This window comes from Geotrypetes seraphini, chromosome 14 (assembly GCF_902459505.1).
Source record: "Geotrypetes seraphini chromosome 14, aGeoSer1.1, whole genome shotgun sequence".
In the NCBI taxonomy this organism is placed as follows: Eukaryota; Metazoa; Chordata; class Amphibia; order Gymnophiona; family Dermophiidae; genus Geotrypetes; species Geotrypetes seraphini.
Window position 1 is genome coordinate 47,178,266 of NC_047097.1, and position 22,787 is coordinate 47,201,052.

The 22,787-nt window shown below is 42.9% G+C and overlaps 1 protein-coding gene across 1 annotated transcript in view; it reads left to right on the forward strand.

Moving 5' to 3' along the window:
* The window catches only part of ALDH1A2 (aldehyde dehydrogenase 1 family member A2), a 219,793-nt gene extending 198,094 nt beyond the window's left edge, over positions 1-21,699 (forward strand). Inside the window, exons 9-13 of the mRNA XM_033920183.1 lie at positions 739-923; positions 3,626-3,790; positions 8,465-8,622; positions 11,973-12,047; positions 18,712-21,699. Coding sequence (XP_033776074.1) covers positions 739-923; positions 3,626-3,790; positions 8,465-8,622; positions 11,973-12,047; positions 18,712-18,784 — 656 coding nt within the window. The 3' untranslated portion in view covers positions 18,785-21,699. The remainder of the gene's footprint in view (positions 1-738; positions 924-3,625; positions 3,791-8,464; positions 8,623-11,972; positions 12,048-18,711) is intronic.
* The last annotated feature ends 1,088 nt before the right edge of the window (positions 21,700-22,787 follow it).

A 22,787-nucleotide genomic window follows, 5' to 3' on the forward strand; every position in this document is an offset into this window, starting at 1 on the left:
GCCGGTATGTTAGGCCAGGGTTTTCCTGGCCTAATTTACTGGCACCTAACACAGACGCCTAGTGATGCCTAAATTAACCAGGCCTAGGGTTACCAGATGTCTGGATTTCCCCGGACATGTCCTCCTTTTGAGGACATGTCCGGGGGTCCAGATGGCTTTTCCAAACCTGGCACTTTTTTCGTGTTTGGAAAAGCTGTATTGGGCAGAGAGGAAGTTCTCGCATGTGCTGACTTCCTCCTGCCTGACAAGAGCAAGAAGCAGGAAGTGGGGCTAGGGCAGGCTTGGGGGCGGGGTGGGCGGAACTAGGTAAGCCTGGAGAGCGGGACTAGGGGTCCATATTTCCCGAAAGGAAAATCTAGCAACTCTAACTAGGTCTATTCTCTGCCCCCTAACCACACCTGCTTTTCAGGTAGGCGTCGTTAGGTGTCACTAGGCACATTGACTTAGACAGTGCTAGGCGTTAAACAGTATTCCATGTGCAACTTAAATTAATTGTTTTTAAAATGGTTTTTGACGGTGTGGTCAATTACCACACCAATTAAACCGATTAAAAACAAGTTGTGTGCAGAATTCAGTTAGGTATCATTAGGCATACTCAATTAGGGTGCCTACCCTGGCATCATTTATAGAATTTCCCCCTTAGTGTTTTGAGGAACAGTGCTTATTCATTTATTATGTTTCTAAGTATGTATTATTATAATTCTAATCTGCATCAATATTATTATTATTCTCTTAAAGTGGATTATGCTGTAGAACAAGCTCACCAAGGAGTTTTCTTCAACCAAGGCCAATGTTGCACTGCGGGATCCCGAACGTATGTTGAGGAGTCCATCTATGAGGAGTTTGTTCGAAGAAGTGTTGAACGCGCAAAGAGGAGAATAGTGGGGAGTCCTTTTGACCCAACTACTGAACAAGGCCCACAGGTGGGAGAATACTTTATTTTCATGAATGAACTTTTTATTTCAGCTATTTTTTTCTGCACCGTTAGTAAGATCACCTAACTAGAGTATGATAGAGAATGTGTCCCTTTCTTTCAGTGTTTTTGGAAATCTCAACGCATGTATATGCATACCCGACCCATTACCATAGCTGGGAGCACCTCTCCATTACAAGCATCCATTTATTAGCTATATGTGCATTATTGTATGCTCATATATATTGGAAGCTTTTCAAAAACTCCATTTCTGTGCACAATCCCTATACCTTTGAAATTTATTTGTATGTAGCTCACACCTTTCCATTAGTAGCTCATGGCCAGTTGCATTCAGATGCATTAGGTATTACCCTATTATTGGAAGCTTTACAATCTAACTCCTCGATATTCAGCCAGTGGCTGAATCCAGTGGTGTAGCGAGGGTGAGAGGCGCCAGGGACTGAAGCGCCTCTCCTCTGCCCTCTCCTCCGTCCCCTCTCCTTCCCTGCCCCTCCCCTGCCATGCACACCCCTTCCCCCATACCTCTAAAACTCCCAGCGCGAGCAGCATCACAAACTTGCTGTCTGCATCAGCTCTCCCTCTGACCTCACTTTCTAGTCGTGGGACCTGGAAGTGACATCAGAGGGAGAGCCAACACTGGTGTGAGCAGCAGGTTGTAGTTGCTGCTCGTGCCGGAAAAGGTAGAGGTATGGTGTTGGGGGGGGGGGAGATAAGTGATGGTGCATGCACGGTGGGGGAAGGAGTGCAGAGGCAGAGAGGAGGACAGGTGCCAGTGCCCCAGGACGGCGCCCGGGGCAGCCCGCCACCCACCCTCCTCTTACTACTCCGCTGGCTGAATCTAATCTGAACATTCAATACCAGAGGTCATCCAAGTCATCAAATATCTGGGTCAGCCACCAACCTGGAAGTTATGCAGGTGCTGTCCAGTAGGCAATACTGTCACCCTTATAGCTAAGCTAAGATAGGACTGCCTTTTGAACATAGGTGCCAGCACTCAATATGGCGATACTGCATAACTCTACCCACAAACTGCCCCAGCACTAACCTCACAGTGCCATAAGGCAATCATGGGACAGTGGGTTATGCCACTGAATATGTGGGACTGGCCTACTAAAGGCTAGATTCACTAAAAGATAGTGAGTCAATCGCTGTTGGCCGATTTTAAAACAGCGATTGATTTACTATCAAGTTTGCATGCAAATGATTTGCACGGAAGTGCAAATCGTTTGCATGCAAACTCCGACTCAAAAGCAATTGAGTTGGGGCAGACCCTGACAGTAGTTTTTGGCCACTCAGAGACTTCCTTAGACTCCTCCCTAAGGAAGTCCCTGATTGGCTGAGGCGCCCCAGGCCCCTCCCAAGGGAGGAGCCCAAGGCGCCTCAGCCAATCAGGGCCTTAGGCCCTTCCCCGTGCATCACATGATGCACCGGGACGTAGCCTAAGGCCGCAGTTCATGTCGGAGGAGGCCTGGAGCAGGAGGGACTGAGCACCCCTCCTGCTTCCAACGATTTTATAGGTACAGGGAGGGGGTGGGCCTTGCCCGGTCAGACGGCCGGCCTAGCTAAAGGTACAGAGAGGGAGGTGGGCTGGGCCTTGCCCAGCCAGGCCAGGCTGGGTGTGCGATGGCAGGAGGGAGTTGTCATCCCTCCTGCCATATTCATTCAGGTGTGGGGTGGGTGGCCGGCAGCGATGGTGGACATTGGTAAGGGGGGGGATTTTTTTTTTTGGTTCAGGAAGGGGGGCAGTGTTGGGTTAAAACCACGGGCTTGCAATCCGTTTTGCAAAATATATATAAAAAAGGAAAAATTCCTTTTTTATATATTCTGCTAAAAGCATTGTGAGCCCGTGGTTTTAAAGGGCAGGATAGAAACGACTGGTCTTCAGCAGTCGCTTCTTTTCTGATCGGCAAGCCCAATCGGTGTTGGGGAAATTGTTTAGTGAATCACTGCCTTCCAAAATTTGTATGCCATTTCCCTCATTTGCATGCACGCTTCGGATCAGGTGCTGATCAGATCGGGAGGAAGGTTAGTGAATCGGGTCGGGGAACAAAGGGGTCGCAAACCAGTCGGTATATGATCGGTTTGTTTAGTGAATCTATCCCTAAGTAGATTTAAGTGAGCAGGAGATCAACCCATGAGTTTGTGCCTGAGGTAACAGAGGGTTAAGTGACTTGTCAGTGGGATTCAAAACCTCCATTTCCTAGCCTGCTACATTAACAACTGAATTAAGAGGGGCCGCTGAAGAGTTCTCAGCCAAACCAACAAAGCCGGAGCAGTTTCCATGGAGGGCTAAGCACTTAGTCGAGTGATTGTCCACTTTTTTTGTTCCATCGGAAAAATACAGCATGAGAAAAGTGGACAATCACTCGACTAAGTGCTTAGCCTTTGATGGAAACTGCCCCAACTTTGATGGTTGGGCTGAGAACTTTTCAGCGGCCCCTTGTATTCCTCCTGTCTATTAACCTGACACCTACATATGGCCTGCTGGGCAAAGTCATTATCGTCTGCACTTGCTTATCACTTTTCCTTGGTTCAGGAGGGAGCAGAAGGAATTCCAAGGGTAAGTCCTTCTATTCCTCCGTTCGCTTTTACTGTATAGTGCAGAAATTCATCATTATAAACAGTATAAATCTCTAGACCACCCTTGTAAAATTAACGCATCATGTTCTGTTTTTTGGTTTGTTTTTTTAGACGGATAGAAAACAGTACAATAAAATCCTGGAACTCATTCAGAGTGGCTTAACTGAAGGTGCAAAGCTAGAGTGTGGAGGCAAGGGATTGGGCAGAAAAGGATTCTTTATAGAACCAACCGTGTTTTCCAATGTAACAGATGATATGCGGATCGCTAAGGAAGAGGTAAAAAGCTTATATAACAGGAAAGCGAGGGCACAATCATATTTGTTAAACCTGAAGAACAGCACCTAATTTGTTATTAGAAATTAGAAATAATAAGAGATTTCCATGGACATTGTAATTCTTCGTTCTCAACACCCTTGTTTCGCACAAACAAACTGCCCACCTAAACTCATTGATGCCATGTTTGTAACAGCTGTTATGCATATTCTAAAAAATTGGAAATCATCCTCGCTACTTGACTACACCTTTTGGTGGAACTCTCTGAGCATGTATCACAAATTTGAATCTTATGCATATGAGAAAAACATGATTTCTCGACTCTCCAGAAACATGGTGCGAAATAAATCACCTTGGTCATTCTTAGATTCATATGTTCATTCTAACCAGTAAACACTTCTGCCTCTCTATCTATCTATCTCTCTCTTTTTCTTTTTCTCCCTCTTTCTTTCCCTCTCTCTTATTTCACTTTCCCTGCTTTTCTGCCTTTCATATATCTTCTATTAGCAGTTACAAATACCCTGGATTCTTTTTATTAATCTGGTTGTATGTAAATGATTGTAGACATAGACTTTTTCTACACCATTGTGTCTTATTCAGATTTTGTGTGTTTGAACTGCTTTCTGTAAATTTCTTATAATATTCAATAAAAACTAATGAACGTGAAAAAAAAAAAAAAAAAAGAAATAACCGTTTTTACAGGTATGCACTAGTGAAGTCAATGTGCTAGTGAGTCTCTTCCATTCATCAGATTAAAAGTGAAAGAAAAATATTATAAATGTGTGCTAGCATGAATAATTTACCTTGTGGAAATACATACAAAAAGTGATTTAAAATTATAGCCAATGTGTCACTTATTGACCCGTTGTCTATTTTTCACGGCTAATTGTTTGTATTGGTTTGTGGTGATAAAAAGTGAAAGCCATAACCATTCTTCTTTAAGACAACTGTTTGGTCCTGAGCAGCTGCAGCAAAATTATCCACGCAGAGTTGGAGCCATTTTGCTTCAGACTAGAGAATGACATGGGGACAAATTTTTCCCCGTCCCCACGAGAACTCATTTTCCCGTCCCCGTGAGTTCTTTTCTTGTCCCTGCCCCATCCCTGCAAGCTCCATCCTCATCTGCACAAGCCTCAAACACTTTAAAATCATGTGTTCAAGGCTTGTGCGGTTAAGGCAGAGCTTACAAGAATAGGGAAGGGACAGCGACAAAACTTGCAGGGAAGGGTCGGGGAAATTGAGTTACCGAAGGGACGGGGACAAGTTTGTCCCCGTGTCATTCTCTATACTGCACCACTCTAGAAATTAAAATGCAGTAAAAGTGAGCCAAGTAAAGGACAATCAAGCCATTGTGACATCACTGATGAGGTTGGCTCTTAGCCATTGGTGGAATGAGGCATTATGATGTCACAATACCAGCTCTGGTTATCAGAGGCTGAAAATTTTCACACTGTTTATTTATTCAATTTTCTATACTGTTCTCCTTCAGACTCAATTTACCTACGCCAGTTCTTTCTTGGACCACTTTTTACAACACTCTAGCCAAGTGGGGAGGAGTAGCTTAGTGCATTGGGCTTGGATCCTGGTGAACTGAGTTTTAATTCCCTTTGTACCTCCTTGTGACCTTGGGCAATTCATTTAACTCTCCATTGCTCCAGGTATAAAATTTAGATTGTAAGCCCACAAGGTACAAAGAAAGTACCTGTATATAATGTGTAGACCTCTGCAAACATCTAGAAGCACTGTAGAAATGATTAGTAGTAGTGGTAGTGTTTGACACTTGCATTAACTGTCTAAATAGTTGTGATGCCTCTATTCTGCATTAATAAAGGTCTGCGCAAAACAGACAATCTGGCTTTCGAAATGAACGATTAGTTATGGAGTTTCTTGTGACTGTATCTGTAAAGTGATAGTGAAAGTGAAAGTGAAAGCTAAGACTTTTAGGATGTTTAAGAAAAAAAAGTGTCAAAGGTTAGTTGCAAAAAAAATTGAGCACTAAGCAAGTATTCTATAACGACAAAGTTGGGCACTGAAGCTGTAGGGTATAGAATATTAGTGTGTTAGTAATTGAGCACTAGCTTTAGGTGTAAGCATGTATTTATTCACCATTCTCCCAAGGGAGCTCAGAAGAGTTTACATGAAATTATTCAGATACTCAAGCCTTTTCCCCTCACAATCTATCTGGGTCATTGTGGGGAGGGGGATTAAGTGACTTTCCCAGGGTCACAAGGAGCAGCATAGGTTTGAACCCACAACCTCAGGGTGCTGAGGCTGTAGTTTTAACCACTGCGCCATACTCTCCCTGACAGTAGTCTCTAAATTTAGCGTGTGCATGCCTGTCCTATCCCTAACCCACCCATGCCGTGCTACAGAAGGCGCTATATGTATAGAATAGCGCCTAAGTTCAGTTGCATGCATAATTGCTAATTGGTGCCAGTTAATGGCACTTAAAGGTCAGGATTGACAGTTACAGCCAATTAGTGTGACACAATTAAGTTAGGAACTATTCTGTAACTTGTGTACTAGTGACAAAATTGTGCACCCAAGGTATAGAATTAGAGGAAATGTGTATAAAAAGTGATTTGAAATCATTGCCAGCAATAACCCCCCTCACCCCCCCCCCCCCCCCCCGCTAACGCTGCTTCATAAAAGGGGAGAGAAATAAAAGAAAAAATTTAAAAATACCATTTCATTAGACTAATACATTTTTCAGATAGCTTTAAGAAGCCAAGACCTCCTTCTTTAGATCAGTACAGTATACTGTTGTTACGGTATCCTGTCCTGAGCTAAGGACGGGGGTTTGGTCTCTTAAAGTTAATAAAAAATGTATTACAATTAGTCCAGTAAAAAGATTACCTTATTTCCATTTTCTATTTTTAAACATTTATCAATACAGCTTCAAACAAAACAAATCTTTTTTCTACCTTTTGTTGTTTTTATTTTAATCATCTTCTTTTCACTCTCTTTTTTCTATCCAGTGTCTGTCCCTTCCATGCAGCATCTGCCCTCTCGCTCTGCCCCTTCCATCCACTATCCACCCTCTCTCTCTTCCATCCACTGTTCTTCCTCTCTCTTCCATCAGATGTCTGCCCTGTCCCCTTTCCATATGGCATCTTCCCTCTCTCTATTCTCCTTCCATAAACTGTCTATCCTGCGCCCCCTTCTCTTCTTTAAACATAATTCATTTCAGCTTCACTCCCTTTATCACTCAGTCTCCACCCCTTCCCCCATGCTCTGGCATCTCTCTCTTCTCCTTTCCTCCCTTCATTCCCACCTCACCCCACCCCACTTCACGGTCTGGCACCTCTGTCTCCTTCCCTTCCTCCCCCATGCCCTGGCAACTCCCACATCTCCTTCCCTTCTATCTCTCTCCCCTCCCCCCTCCATGCTCTGGCATCTCCTCTCCTTCCTTTCCCTCCCTCCCTTCTTCCACCCTAGTCTGTTATCTCTGTCTCCATCCCTCCCTTCCCCATGGTCTGGTATCTCTCTTTCTTCTCCCTTCCCTAGTCTCCCTTACCATACCATACCATATAATTTCTTATAACCCACAATTGTCAACAAGCATTCATTGTGGTTAACAATAAGATTTGAGATCAATCATTACAGTTACAATAAGATTCTCGAGAGCACTGGAGGATAGCAGTCAGACAGTTACAAGGAAAAGAGATTTTTAGCATTTCCCTGAAGTTGTAGTATGAAGGGGCCTGACGTAGATATAGTAATAGGCTATTCCAGATTTTAGGACCCTGTAATTTGAAGGGTCCTTCTCCCTCCCTCTCCCTCTCTCTCTCCCCCTAATTGGATGTGACATTTCTCTCTTCTTCTCCTCCCCCCCTTGCAGGGTACCTATCTCCTTCCATCTCTCTTTCTTTGTCATCCTCCATCCCCATCAACAGTGCAACCTTCACAACTCACTGTTCTTGCTAGCATGAGGCCTTCTTCTCTACTGGTACTGGCTACATCAAGCTTCCGCGAAGGCAGAAACCGGCAGAGAGGAAGGCCCAACACTGGCAGAGCAGCCAGTTGTGAAGGCTGCCAAAGCCACTGCCTCTCCTATAAGGAGAAGAAGTTCCCGACCATGACGCCTACCCTCAGAGCACCCCTTATGGACTGCACCAATCCAGGGCGATCTGCCCCCCACCTCCTCTTGGTACTCCACTGGATCCAACAGCCAATTCCCACACAGACCAGTCTTTTCTCTCCCCTGCACAGACAGAAGATAGAAAGTGGGTTAACAGAAAACTCCCTCTCCCCCAGAGGTCTCTAAATTCCTTCTACCAGTAGGATACCACACTAAGCATGTAAGAACACTCTAGGTTAAGACACCTTTCCATCTTTTGGAAAATACAGGTGAATGATTAAGAAAGCATATAAACGGTGGGCAAAGCAGCTTTTATCTTTAGATGAATAGATGGGAACTATGTGGAATGGGAAATTATAAAAAGGACGAAGAAAGAAAAAAGGACCATTCTTTTCCATGAGTGGTAAATGTTTCTGGGTATAAATGACTGACAGCTCACCATAATTGTTCTGTGAGATTACAGACTGGCATTACTTTGAGAACTATTTGATAAGGATAAAGTCGTTTCAACAACAACAAAAAAAAAGAAAACAGATGTAATATATGGATCTTGTTTTCAAGGTGTAGTTTTCATATTAAACCTTTATTTGTTACAGATTTTTGGGCCTGTCCAGCAAATTCTGAGGTTTAAAACCATGGATGAAGTTATAGAAAGAGCCAATAATTCTGATTTTGGATTGGTTGCTGCTGTCTTTACAAATGACATAAATAAGGCCCTGACAGTTTCCTCAGCTATGCAGGCTGGGACAGTTTGGTAAGGGTGTCAGAGCATTTACGTTGAAATGGATCATTGTTTAAGCCATTAACATAGGGGAGAATTCAGTATAAGTCACACAAAGTTATGTAGTGGGATGATGCATGCTAAGTGTGAATTCTATTAAAAGCAGTTCTGCATGGAACTGTCTTTATATTATACCAGCTTAAGCCCCATTATATCAAGCTGCGTAAGAGTTTTTTTAATTGCAGACTGCTGCGGTAAAAGCCCCAATGCTCATAGGAATTATTTGAGCTTCAGAGCTGTTACCGCAGCAATCTGCAATAAAAAAACATACCCTTATGCAACCTGATAAAAGGGGGCCTTAGTTTGCAATTTTGTGTCTAACTTTGGGCCCAACTATGTACCTAAGCTAGCAGAAGGCTGGTATAAATGCTCACTTTCAGCAACTGTCAGGCACGGAAATTCAAATGTTTATGGTTTTTTAAATTAAAATTTGATATACTGATTCAGCTTCCAGTAGTTCCAAGCGGTTTACAAAATGCATAACAATTATATAAGGAAAAGAAATACCATATTTTTTTGGACCATAAAACATACTTTTTCTACCCCCCAAAAGGGAGTGGAAAAGTGGGTGCGTCTTATGGAGCGAATACATCTCCTCACCCCCCCCCCCCCCCCCCGGTACCTTTTTAAAGTTGCGGTGGTCCAGCACACTCTCCTGCTGGATTGCTGGCTTTGGTAGCAGAGCTGTGCAACGCAGGAGAGCAACCTTTGCGCTTCCTGCCTGGTCCCATGCCGCTCAGTGAGAAGCGCAGGACCAAGCAGGAAGCGCAAAGGTCGTGTTCCTGCGTCTCACCACTCTGCTACCAAAGCTAGCCATCCAGCAGGAGAGCTCGCTGGACCTTCGTAACTTTAAAAAAAAGTACCGGGGCGGCTGTGGGCAGGCTGTTTTGGCTGCGGGCGGGCTGCTTCGGCTGCTGGCGGCTTCGGACTGTGGGTGGGCTGCTTCGGGCTGCTTAGCACCAGACCACCAGATGCACCCCCCCCCTGTAGAGGAGGAAATTATTTTTCCTTGGTTTTTCCTCTACGGGGGGTGCGTCTTAGAGAACGAAAAATACAATACATAAAAATAAAAGGAAAGACCTAAAAACATTCATAGAAAGCACCTACTGAAAACAGTATAAAGCCATTGCTTTCTAGGTGAAACTCATCTGCCGAAGTAGCATAAACTAATGAATATGATCATTAGTGGGTATACCTTTACCAAAGGCGTATGAAAAAAGTATAGATTTAAATAACCTTTTAAAAGCCATAAAGTTAGGTTCTAGTCGCAAATAATTCAGTATTTGGTTTATAACCATGTACCTAAATCGGGGGAATGCCCCTGACCTGGTCATGCCCCTTCCTTGGCCACACCCCTGTGGAGTTTACAGTTTATGACTTTTATTTATATCCCGCTTATACAAAGCGGGTTCCAAAAACACATACATAATAAAATACACAGATACACACATTAAAAATACATAACTGTACAAATACCATCTTAATCACCCAGACACAGATAAAATAATCATCAAAAATCAAATCATTACACTTTTCCCCACCACAACCTCGTTACATCAAACTGTAAACACAAGTTTCAAAAAATTCCATTTTCATTTTCCTCAGCACCCATATTTCATGTGGCAAAACAAATAGTGTTTTAGTAAATGTTTAAACATTGTTGCTGTGAAAAACCCGGGAGTTTATTCCATTCTGCGGGACCCGCGCTGGACCCGTTGCATGATAGAGGTTAAGCCGCAGGTTATAAAAGAGGGGCATAGAGCCAGTGGCGCAGCGAGGCTGGGAGGCACCCTCCCCTCTCTTCCTCCGCCCCTTCCCCCCACCCTTTCCGCACATCCCTTCCCTGGCATGAACAGCATCTCCAACTTGCTGCCCGCGCTGGCGTCGGCACTCCCTCTGACATCACTTCTTAGCCAGGGCATCCCTCCTGCCGGGGATTGTTTTAGTGGTTTGCGGCAGGAGGGATTGGTCATCCCTCCTGACGGAGATGTTCACGGGGGCAGGGTATGCCAGCCAAAGCTGCTGAGTTCACCACAATCAGCTCAACGGCAGCATGATTCCCTAACAGGTGCCTGTGGCATGAGCGCCAGTTATAGAATCAGGCAGGTTAGGCGGGGTTAGACGTCTGCCCCTTAGCATAGATGCAATTTCCAGCTTAGGTGACTGAGACTGGTGTCTTATACAGAATCAGGCCCTCAATGTATCCTGAATTAATGGCATACATAAATGGACTTGTCTAAATGGAGGGAGCAGTTCATGAAACTCACCATATTCTGTAAGTGAATGAGTATGTGGGAGCCACATATAAATACCGACATGCAGTTGTAGTTTATTGATTATTATTTATATTCCGCCTATAAACAGGGCGGATTACAACAATATATGCATAATTAAAGTACTAACCCCCTCTTTTTACTAACGCATAGCATGGGTTTTAGCGCCGGCAGCAGCGGTAACTGCTCCGATGCTCATAGGAATTCTATGAGCGTCGCACCAGTTACCACCACTGCCAGCGCTAAAACCCACACTATGCGTTCGTAAAAGAGGGGGGAAATCATATGAAAAAGCATTTATCATCATACTTCATTTCACAAAAGAGATGACCTTCAATCGTATTTTTAAGACCTTGTCTGTGTAGCGTTTGAGATATATCAGCACATTTATAATTTGTTCAGCTCGTACCATGATGTACAAGAATGTTTTACGAGGGGCCGCTGAAAAGTTCTCAGCCAACAAAGTCGGGGCAGTCTCCATCGAGGGCTATACGCTTAGTCCAGCGATCTTCCACATTTTTCGTTCTGTATTTTTCCAACAGAATGGAAAAAAGTGGAAAATCGTTGGACTGAGTATATAGCCCTCAGTGGAGATTGCCCCGACTTTGTTGGCTAGGCTGAGAACTTTTCAGCGGCTAGATACTCAAAAAAGGTTTATATTATATCAAAAAATGCTAAATTGAAGGAAAAGGATCTCAGAAATCCACGCCCAAGATCATCTCAATTGGCTTAATCGTGCATGATCTTTGGTGTGGATTTCTGAGATCCTTTTCCTTCAATTTAGCACTTTTTGATACAATATAAACCTTTTTTTTTTAGTATCTAGTGTTTATTGTGGTTTATTTCATTTTTGCTAGCTTTGCGAACTTTTCAACAGCCCCTTGTATCATAGGAAAAGAGTAGGGAAAATCTTTCTTCTGAAACTAGGCCTTTTGATTTCAGCAGGAAGCAGGGTCCGCTTCAAGAACAGCTGTTTTATGTCTTACCTCATTATTTGCATGGATTCCTGTCCAAACTCACATATATTTTACCCATGTTTGCATTTTACAGGATAAATTGCTATAATGCCCTTAATGCTCAGAGCCCTTTTGGAGGATATAAAATGTCTGGTAATGGCAGAGAAATGTAAGTAACATTTTTAAACCGTTCTTTTTTTGCCTCATTTCTTTCTTTCGATGTTTTTCTTCCACAAATTCCTATCAATCAATGGATTAGTACTAACATGAAAAGATGCAACAATTTTCTTTTCAATACAGTAATTGTGACTTTGGGGGTTTCCATTTAAAATACATAATTGATCACTGGGGGAGGGTGGGAGCAAGAGGTGAAAAGTGGCATTATTTTTATTGTTATTGTATCATTAGCATTCTTATTGAAATTACCTTGATCAGCAACATGAAAAGGGGAAATAACGCTGTGCTGTTACCATAGACAAAAACGTCTTTAACGAGGTTGGCATTAAGGGGCTGCAAGCCAGGCAACTGCCTTGAGCCCTGCCCAAGCCCGTCTTAGACTGAAGGAAATACGGCTTGCTGGTGAGCTTTGGAGCCCCTCCTACATTTCTGTCCTGGGCCAAAGAATATTTAACACTGGCCCTAGTTGTTACCACTAAAAGGAAGAAATATAGAATCATATGATATCGACGGCAGCCTATTAAGTCTGTCTATGCATGCCAACTAGTGTGTTCTAGAATCCTTTCCTCTCTAGCAGATGCCTTCTGTTCTTGATGAGATAAAGTATTCTTAAAGGGCTAGTGGGTAGTAAGCAAAGAGGGATATAAACATTTGGTCCGATATCCAAATATTTTCAGTGGATGCTGGAGAATATATAACTTCCTTTTCTCTTGATTTATGCCCACTGTGCGAACATTATCAAGTTGAAAATCCCTCTAACATGCCTGATGCTATCTGTATAGCATAGGACAGAAGGAAGACAAAGAGGCGAAATTACTGGATAGTGTCAGTTTTCAGCAGCTATACAAAGAAGCCATCCATTTAGTTTGTCTGCTTAATAGCAGGTCTAAATTAAGCTGATAGCAGCAGCAGCCAACTACACAGAGATGTTTTAGAGAATGACATGGAGACAAATTTGTTCCCGTCCTCGCAGGATCTCAACATCCCCGTCCCATCCCATGAGTTCTCTCCCTGTCCCTGTCCCTGCAGTTCTGCCTTAACTGCACAAGCCTCGAACACTTATGATTTTAAAGTGTTTGAGGCTTGTGTAGATGTATCCTGATTTGGCCAGGGATACCCAAAAATGCAGGAAAGAATTTTTGTTGTTGAAACCGGGGGTTCTAGCCTTAGGGGCGACATTTTATTTACGTAATCCTTGTAAATGTGTGGTGCGTTATTCTTCTCGAAAGTATGTATTTTTTTGAACCTGCTCAATTGACAACTTTCCTATCGCTGTCGCGACTGGAGAAGGAAAAAGATAAGATCTAAAAGTCCAGTATTAGAGATAGTAATGAGATGAATATGTCAACTTGATCTCAGCCAAGTCAGCCTTTGAGTTAATTATTAATTTTTCTTGATTCCGTTAAGTTAAATCTTGGAACCCATTAATTAGGGACTAGAGCTAGTTTAAGCATTTATTGTTTCTTCATATAGTAATTTTTAAAGTATTACTTTATGCTTAAAGCTTTCTGTACAAGTTTATGCTTGATTGTTTCAATATGAAAATGATAGATAGATAAATAAATAAATAAAAAAGAAACTGGTTGACGGACAGACGCCAGAGAGTGGTGGTTAGTGGAAGTTGCTCAGAGGAAGGAAAGGTGAGTAGTGGAGCCCCTCAGGGTTCGGTGTTGGGGGCCGATCCTGTTCAATATGTTTGTGAGTGATATTTCTGAAGGGTTAGAAGGAAAGGTTTGCCTTTTTGCTGATGATAACCAAGATTTGTAACAGAGTAGACACCGAGGAGGGAATGCAAAACATGAAAAAGGATCTACAAAAGTTAGAAGAATGGTCTAATATCTGGCAACTAAAATTCAATGCAGAGTAATGCATTTGGGGATTAATAATCAGAAAGAGCCGTATATGCTGGGAGGTGAGAGGCTGATATGCACAGACGGGGAGAGAGACCTTGAGGTGATAGTGTCCGAAGATCTAAAGATGAAAAAACAGTGCGACAAGGTGGTAGCTGCTGCCAGAAGGATGATGGCTGTATAAAGAGAGGCATAACCAGTAGAAGAACGAAGGTGTTGATGCCCCTTTACAGGTCGTTGGTAAGGCCCCACTTGGAGTATTGTGTTCAGTTTTGGAGACCGTATCTGGCGAAAGACACAAAAAGGCTTGAAGTGGTCCAGAAGTGGACGACGAAAATGATAGGAGGTTTGTGACAAAAGACGTATGAGGAGAGACTGGAAGCCCTGAATATGTATACCTTAGAGCAGAGGTGCCCAACACGTCGATCGCGATCGACCAGTAGCTCAGGAAGGCAACGCGAGTCGATCACGGAGCCCATCCCGGGCTTCGTGATAGACTCGTGTTGCCGTCCTGATCTACCGGGCCGATCAGCCTTCACTCCAGTGTTCTCTCTAGGGCCTTTTAGCTGGGCGGTCCGCCCAGCTGTCATCTGCTGCTGCCGCCGCTGCTGAACATAAAAAAAAAACAAAAAAAAAAACCGGCTTGGAGATTTCAGCCCGTAGCGAACTTATGCTCCGTGGCTCTAACGTGTGCATGCCGGCTTCTCTTCTCTTCCCTCCGAAACTGGAAGTTATGTCCGGGGGGGGGGGGGGGGAGAAGGGAAGCTGGCACGCACATGTTGAGAGCCCTGAAGCAAGCGTTCACTACGGGCTAAGGTGGGAGACAGGTTAGTGAAGCATTTTGCTCTTCTTGCTGCCGGGTCCTGCCTACTTTCTGTTTCCGCGAAGGCAGGACCCGGCAGCATTTCCCCCAATAGGTCGATCGCGATCTTGGGCCAATCAGCCTTCCTCTCCCTGACGGCAGAATTGACGTCGGGGAGAGGAATGCTGGTCGGCCGAAGCAGGGCCTGTTATTGGTGGCGGTTTGGGTCCTTGTCCCCGATGGCAGTGGCAGTGGCTTGGGGGAGGGCAGGGAGAAAGAAAGAAAAAGGGCAGGCAGGGATACAGAAGGAAAGAAGAGAAACATAAAAAAAAGAAAGGGAGCAGAGAGAAAGAAAGGGCAGGGAGAGAGGAAGGAAAAGTTGGGGAGGGAATGAGGTCTAGAGGAGAGGAAGCATACAGGCTAAAAGAAGGGAAGAAAGATTGGATACACAGTCAGAAGAAGAAAGTGCAACCAGAGACTCATGAAATCACCAGACAAGGTAGGAAACTGCTATCGTGGTTTAGTAAAAAGGGAGGGGGGTATATTTGTCTATTTTTGTAGGGTTGTTACTGAGGTGATAGTGCATAGAGTCATCTGCTTTGACCTCTTTGGAAAACCCTGGAATAGAAATGATAATTAACATTTTCTATGCGTACAGTGTGCGTTGTGTTTTTTTAAAATTTTATTGTTGGTAGATCATTTTGACTTGGTCATTTTAAAAGTAGCTCGCAAGCCCAAAAAGTGTGGGCACCCCTGCCTTAGAGGAAAGGAGGGACAGGGGAGATATGATTCAGACGTTCAAATACTTGAAGGTATTAACGTGGAGGAAAATCTTTTACAGAGAAAGGAAAATGGTAAAACCAGAGGGCATAATTTGAGGTTGAGAGGTGGGAGACTCAAGAGGAAATTCTTCTTTACGGTGAGGGTGGTGGATGCCTGGAATGCACTCCCGAGAGAGGTGGTGGAGATGAAAACGGTGACGGAGTTCAAAAAAGCGTGGGATGAACACATAGGATCTAGAATCAGAAAATAATAGTAAATATTGAAGAACTAAGGCCAGTACTGGGTAGACTTGTACGGTCTGTGTCTGTATATAGCTGTTTGGAGGATGGGCTGGGAGGGTTTAGATCGACTGGAGTGAGCTTTGACGTAGACTTCAGTGGTTGGAGCCTAAGAACAGTACCGGGCAGAGCTTTGGATTCTTGTCCAGAAATAACTAAGAAGAAGAAGAAGAAAAAAACCCCAACAAAATTTTTAGTTTGAATCAGGTTGGGCAGACTAGATGGACCATTCGGGTCTTTATCTGCCATCATCTACTATGTTATTATCTGAGCTCTAGAATGTTACTACTCATGGTTTTACTTCTTCTTCACAAACCCAGCACCTTAAGGACATGTGCCCAGAAATTCCATTCAGAGTCAACGCACCTGCTCTCACCAGATGCTGCTTAGTGTATATGTTTTATTGTCATGTCTATATTGTAAATTATAGCTAAAAACCCTCGGATATTATGAAAAATCAATAATATTAAGAAAACACTTTCACAAGAAAAATGCACAATGTCTGATGAATAGAAACAGCACAACTCAGGCTTAATTACAAAGTGCAATTGAAAAACAGGAAGAAAAAGCCTCAGACTAGGGCCCTCCCACCGCCACAAGAGGTGGTTGAAGGTGGTTAGGCGTTAACCTCATCGGCAAAAAACCTCCATTTCACTGCAAAGGATAAAAGCCTTGTGCGGTGCTATTTTGTGCTAAAAGATAGAAGAAATGACTTTCAACTTATCTTCTGGTTGATTGGTATACCAACGGTGTCCAGTATTTCACAAGTCTGCTGCCTCAGGGTGCAACGTATCTGGTCAAGCTAGAACCAAAACAAAACAATAACATTGTGATTGAGCTGGACCAGTGCACATATTCAAAAGATTAACGTAGTAACCAGCATGACATACCTTCAAATGGATCGCCAAAACACATCTCCTGCATCAAAAGATGGCTCCATAGTGCTCGCACTGGATTTAAGAACTCCTGGTACGGTGTCGTCACAACTGGAAATAGCAGCACGTCGTGATTGAGACGCTGCTGTGTGTGCATGATTTAATTTGCTGAAAAACTGACTGACACATAGTGGGGATGAATTGAATTGTGATAGGAATGTCCGCAGGGGTCCCCAAAGTCCCTCCTTGAGGGCCGCAATCCAGTCGTGTTTTCAGGATTTCCCCAATGAATATGCATGAGATCTATGTGCATGCACTGCTTTCAATGCATATTCATTGGGGAAATCCTGAAAACCCGACTAGATTCGGCCCTCAAAGAGGGACTTTGGGGACCCCTGGTCCATAGAGTGCAATGTTTAAAACTCACGTTTAGATGTGCTGTTTAACAGAACAGAGAGTGGAAAAGAAAATAAATCTTATTGTGTCCTGAGAATTCCTTTAAGCCTCCATTCCCAATTTTTATGTTTTTTGTTGTTTATGTTTTTATTTTCTGTTTTTATTTTTATTATTTTGATACTTCCTTAGGTTAAAATTATCACAAATTTCTATCCCATCACCTCAGATCCATATCCTTCAATAGAAAGCACTCCACTCGAGTTTCGAATTCAACCCCTCTGATATTGGTAATGGCTGTGGTGTGTGTGCTGGAGGGGGGAGGAATTATATGGGATGGTATTCGTGCCAAGAGGAATCAAGATGAGGAACTTGATGTGCTGGGTTTGGGGATCAGGAGGGGGCACTTGATCTTCCAGGGAGACCGGGAGAGGGATCATGATGTAGTGGGAAGAGAGAGATTGGGAAGGAGGAACCACTGCCACCACTGCTTCATCTACATAGTTTTTGACAGGTCATGCACCCATGTTACATGCAATGGGAGGTAGCATATTCTTTTTCTTATGGGTCCCACGGCAACAAGAGGGCATCCACTCAAACTCAAGGGTGGGAGATTTCATGGTGACATCAGGAAGTACTTCTTCACCGAAAGGGTGGTTGATCGTTGGAATGGCCTTCCACGTCAGGTAGTTGAGACCAGCAACGTGCTCGACTTCAAGAAACGATGGGATAAACATGTGGGTTCACTTCGGGGAATTGCTTAGGGGAGTGATTTTTAAGGAAAGGGTTCTTTTGAGTGGGCAGACGTGTTGGGCCGACGGCCCTTTTCTGCCGTCATATTCTATGTTTCTATGTTTCTATAGGTGCACTGTTACTATATGTATATAATGTGTATATATGTATATAATGCAGTACCTATGTAGTGTCTGCCCTATGTGTTAAATGCAGGGAATATGGCCGATGCTCTTTATACCATACCATACATTGTCTTCTATACTACAAGTTTTGACAAGGATTCATTGCGGTTTGCAATCAGATTTCTAGTCAGTGTGTTGAGTGTGTGGCACAATGGTTGCAGTTTCAAACTCACACTGTTCCTTGTGACCCTGAGCAGTAATCCTCCCATTGCCCCAGGTACATTAGACAGATTGTGAGCCCACCGGGACAGACAGAGAAAAATTCTTGAGTACCGGAATAAGTTCATGTAAACCATTCTGAGCTCCCCTAGGAGAACAGTATAGAAAATCAAATAAATAAATATACTAGTTATACTCCCTTGCATTTATGGTGTGGGCTTTGAACTTATCATAATTTAACTTTTGTGGTTATGGTACTGTAGATGAAAAAACTTACTGCATTTTAGTTAGAGGGCCCTTCGATTTACTAAAGTACATTAATGCGAGTCATGTTCTCAGTTAGTAAATAGGCCTCAATAGCGTAATTGGGTTTGTGTTAAATTGCATTAATTCACAATTCACAATAACATGTGTTAGTGAATCTAGCATAAGGTTTGCAAAACAGTTTCAACCTGCAAAATAAGCTACATTCCAAGTCAGTTTGAAATCAATGGTTGGCATTTTCAGGGACTGGAGCTGCAATCCTGTTTCATTCTGTGCAATCATGTTTAAGCTGGTTTTAACATGATTCCTTTTTTTTTTTTTGTTATTGTTTGCAGGGGTGAATATGGATTGAGAGAGTATACAGAATCCAAAACTGTGACCATAAAGATCCCCCAAAAGAACTCCTAAGAGGACTAATGACAGAGCAGAACATGTTACTAATATATCTATTCTGTATAGGGACCAGGACTCAGGAACAAAAAGTGTACAGTCCATATATGTACTGTATGTGAACATATGTTTGTATGTATATATCTCCATTCCTTATATGTACATGCAGACACCCCACCTCCCCATACACAGACACATATACATGCTAACAAATTATACTAAACACATAGAACCAGATTTGTTCAGAGCTTCTTTCTCCCTTTATTGCCTGTGGATAAAAACCCTTGAAAAATCAGTTGTAGAACTGCCTAAATAATGCAAAACAGCTCTGGTGGCTTAATGCATGTAGGAAACAGCTAGGCTTGAATTTGGACGCTATCAGTGGATTTGACTATTAGACAGAAACAAGTGCTCCTCTTGCACATGATCAGACAAGAAAAGTCCCGATAGCTGAGAGCTTTGCTCCTTGTGCAGACTCTCCATTAACCATATTTTCCCATTAGTGTGTTTGTTCTCCTTTTTTGTAATGCTAGAATTGAACAGAATCTGGCCCATGTGACATGTTTGAAGCTAGGCCACTGCATTTTTGGAAAGCAGAGTTGTGTTCAGAAGACAAAATGAGAAAGGAAGGTGAAAGGTCTCCGTTTGTATGATAACATACAAAGAAGTAGTGAAAATCCTGCAGATCTGAGGTCAATGTTGTTAGGTCATATCAGCCAAAATGAAAGGGCTCCATCACATTCCACCTCAGATTAGGGTTACCAGACATCCGGGAAAACCTGGCCATGTCCTCTTGTTAGAGGACTGTCTGGACGCCAGGACAGACTTTCCAAAACCCGGCAGTTTCTCTGGGTTTTGGAAAGCCCTGTTGAGCTCTGGCTGTGTCTGGAGGGCATCCAAGCATGTGCAGATGATGTCACATGCTCAAGGCCTTGCAGACGTGGCCCGGAGGTCAGGGAGGAAGAAACGAGGCTTTATGGGGGCAGGGCCATGTGTCCGGGTTTTTGCGACAGTAAATCTGGTAACCCTATTATACAGCTCCAGAAAAAGGAGGATGGGTTGGCACTCAGGTTTTACTTCCTTTGCTTTCAATCAAAATAAACCCAGATGTCTTTATCTATCCTCTTTACTTCCATTGTTTTCAGTGGAAGTAAAACCCGGATATCTTAATCCGTCCTCCGTTTTGTGAAGCCATATGGTAACCCTACCTCAGATTATTCATCTAGCAATCCTGCAGGCCGGCAAGCTTATTGGGGTTAAACTAAAAAGGTAATTTACCTCTTGCTTTGCAAATGGATCCAAACATTCATTATTTGCTACAAACCAGGATTTTAGGTACTTTTATATGTGACATCTCTGCCTTAGAAATCCAGCTGATTTTCCATTTATGGCTTTTTGGGAAGGTTTATGTGACAAGTGCTCATAAAACCTGGAAGGAAGTTGTTCTTGAAAATGTGTTCAATTCTGAGGTATTAATGAGCTCTCTTTCAAAAGTACAAAAATATGCAAAAAGAAGTCACTCTATATTCTATAGCAGAGAACTAGAAGCAAATGTCCATCAACTGTTGTTAGAACTAATGCTCAGAGACATGAAGACAGATGAAACCACCTCACCACCCAATCATCGCATTGCTCAGTACAGTGTCAGAACAATGACAGTGGTAGATGTTGGACTTGTAATTGCTTAATTGGCTATAAGCTCATAACTTAAGATGGTCAAACTTAACTTCAGATTAACTGGTTCCAACGTGCCACGTTTCGATACTGCTTCGGGGAACTGACATAGCACTGCTAAACCACCTCAAACAGGGTAATAAAGTCTCATTAAATTTCAATGCTTCCTAGCCATTACAACGCTTAGTAATAGGAGGGGTAAATGAGTTAACTGGACAAATAGCACTGCTTTGTCCAATTTAACTTATGCAATTAAATGCTGAATATAGCACTTAACCGGATACATGATAGCCACTCCGAACATTCCCGAATATTCAAAGCCAGTGCTTAGTCTCGGCCTGGCATTGAAAATCTGGGCATACCACTATTCCCTCTAAGCTGAGCTGGGGTCCTCCTACTGCATTGCTGCCAATAGGGGGTGGTGTTTCAGTATAATGTTTTCCATCACTGGAAATAGGCAGGTTCCCTGGAATCCTGCAAAGCTTTTCTGTCCAGCACTATTGAAAATGCAACAGTGAAACAGCACCTCCCACTGGCAGGGCTCCCACTCAGCTTAGAAGAAATGGTGCATGGCACCAGCAGCAGTCCAAAAATGCTGGCCACTGCCTGCTGAATATTTTCCCCTTGTAGTTTAACTCACCAAGTGTCCAGTTTTTATCCATGTACGTAATGAGGTGCCAACTCAAGAAGGAGTGGGGGCAGAGCTGAGAACGATCCATTTAGGCATGATTTTCAGTCAGTATCTGTTTAATTTAGAACTGCAAATTGCTGGATTATATGCATATTCCGTGGCATTCTCAAACAGATGGTACCACTGAATGTACAATATGTATTATGTTACATGCTGGGGTTGATACTTAGCTTGAAATTGTGGGTACTGCAGCTGAAATTCAGGCTTACAGCTCCTAAATGGTCAGTAACTGTATATAAACCTTGAACTGTATATAAAACTTTTCAAACTTTACATTGAGACTAAGATGGTGAATACTTTTTTGCTTATAGTCTTTGAATCAGTTCCCAAAGCAAACGAATCTGGAGTCTTTCACTTTGAAGCTTGATATAGGCCAATCTTCCCTTCATGCTAGGAGTATAATCATATATGCACATTTTCGAATGCAAAATTGAACATGCAGGTTATAGAATAGTTATCAAGCAAAACCAGTTTAAGGAACTCACTTATTCAAAGTAAGGGCTATTTATAACACATGTTCAAACAATTCTCTTACAAATATATTACCTAAGTGTTGGACATCAACAGCTATACTCAGATAACTGAAGTTGTTATTGAGCTGTTATAAGTCAACCTTATTAGTCCATAGATTTCCACTTTGAAATGAAACGTGTCAAGAAAAGTGTGGAATAACTTGTAAGTTTCATGGCTCCACATCATTCTCTTCTTGGCTGGGCTGAGAAATTTTCAACGGCCCCTCGTATGGTGATGTCATAATGCCTCATTCCACCAATGCCTAAGAGCCAACATCACTGGTGATGTCACAATGGCTTGGTTTTCCTACACATGTGCACACTTGCTAGATGTCTTTGCCTCATTGAAACAAAAAGTGTCAAGAAAAGTGTGGACTAGCTTCTAAGTTTCGTGGCTCCACATCATTCTCTTCTTGGCTGGGCTGAGAAATTTTCAGCGCCCCTCGTATTGTGATGTCATAATGCCTCATTCCACCAATGCCTAAGAGCCAACATCACTGGTGATGTCACAATGGCTTGGTTTTCCTATACTTGTGCCCATATACTAGAAAGCCTTTGCTTCATTGAAACAAAAAGTGTCAAGAAAAGTGTGGAATAACTTGGAAGTTTCATGGCTCCACATCATTCTCTTCTTGTGTGGGCTGAGAACTTTTCAGCATCCCCTCATATGCAAGTGCAACATTGACACCAGCTTAAGTGGCCATGCCTAAGTGTTGGTGCATTAATGCTAACTTAGATTAGTCTATAAAAGAGGAGAGTGTGGTGCAGTGGTTAAAGCTACAGCCTCAGCACTCTGAGGTTGTGGGTTCAAACCCACACTGTTTCTTATGACCCTGGGAAAGTCACGTAAGCCTACCAGGAGAGAAGGAAAAATGCTTGAGTACCTGAATAAATTCATGTAAACCATTGTGAGCTCCAGTTTAGAAAACTGAATAAATAAATAATGTAATTGCCAGTATGGAGTTCATATTTGGTGCAAAGCATTCTAGCACCTAAATTTCAGCGACCTTTTCAGAATTATCCCAAAAGTCCACAGGGTCGCTCGCACCTGCTTTTTTTTCTGTGGGTAGACTTTTGCTGGAAAAGTAGATGCAGCGTCGCAAACGTCCTCAACAAGTGTGCTTTTCCGCTCTCAAACGTAGCT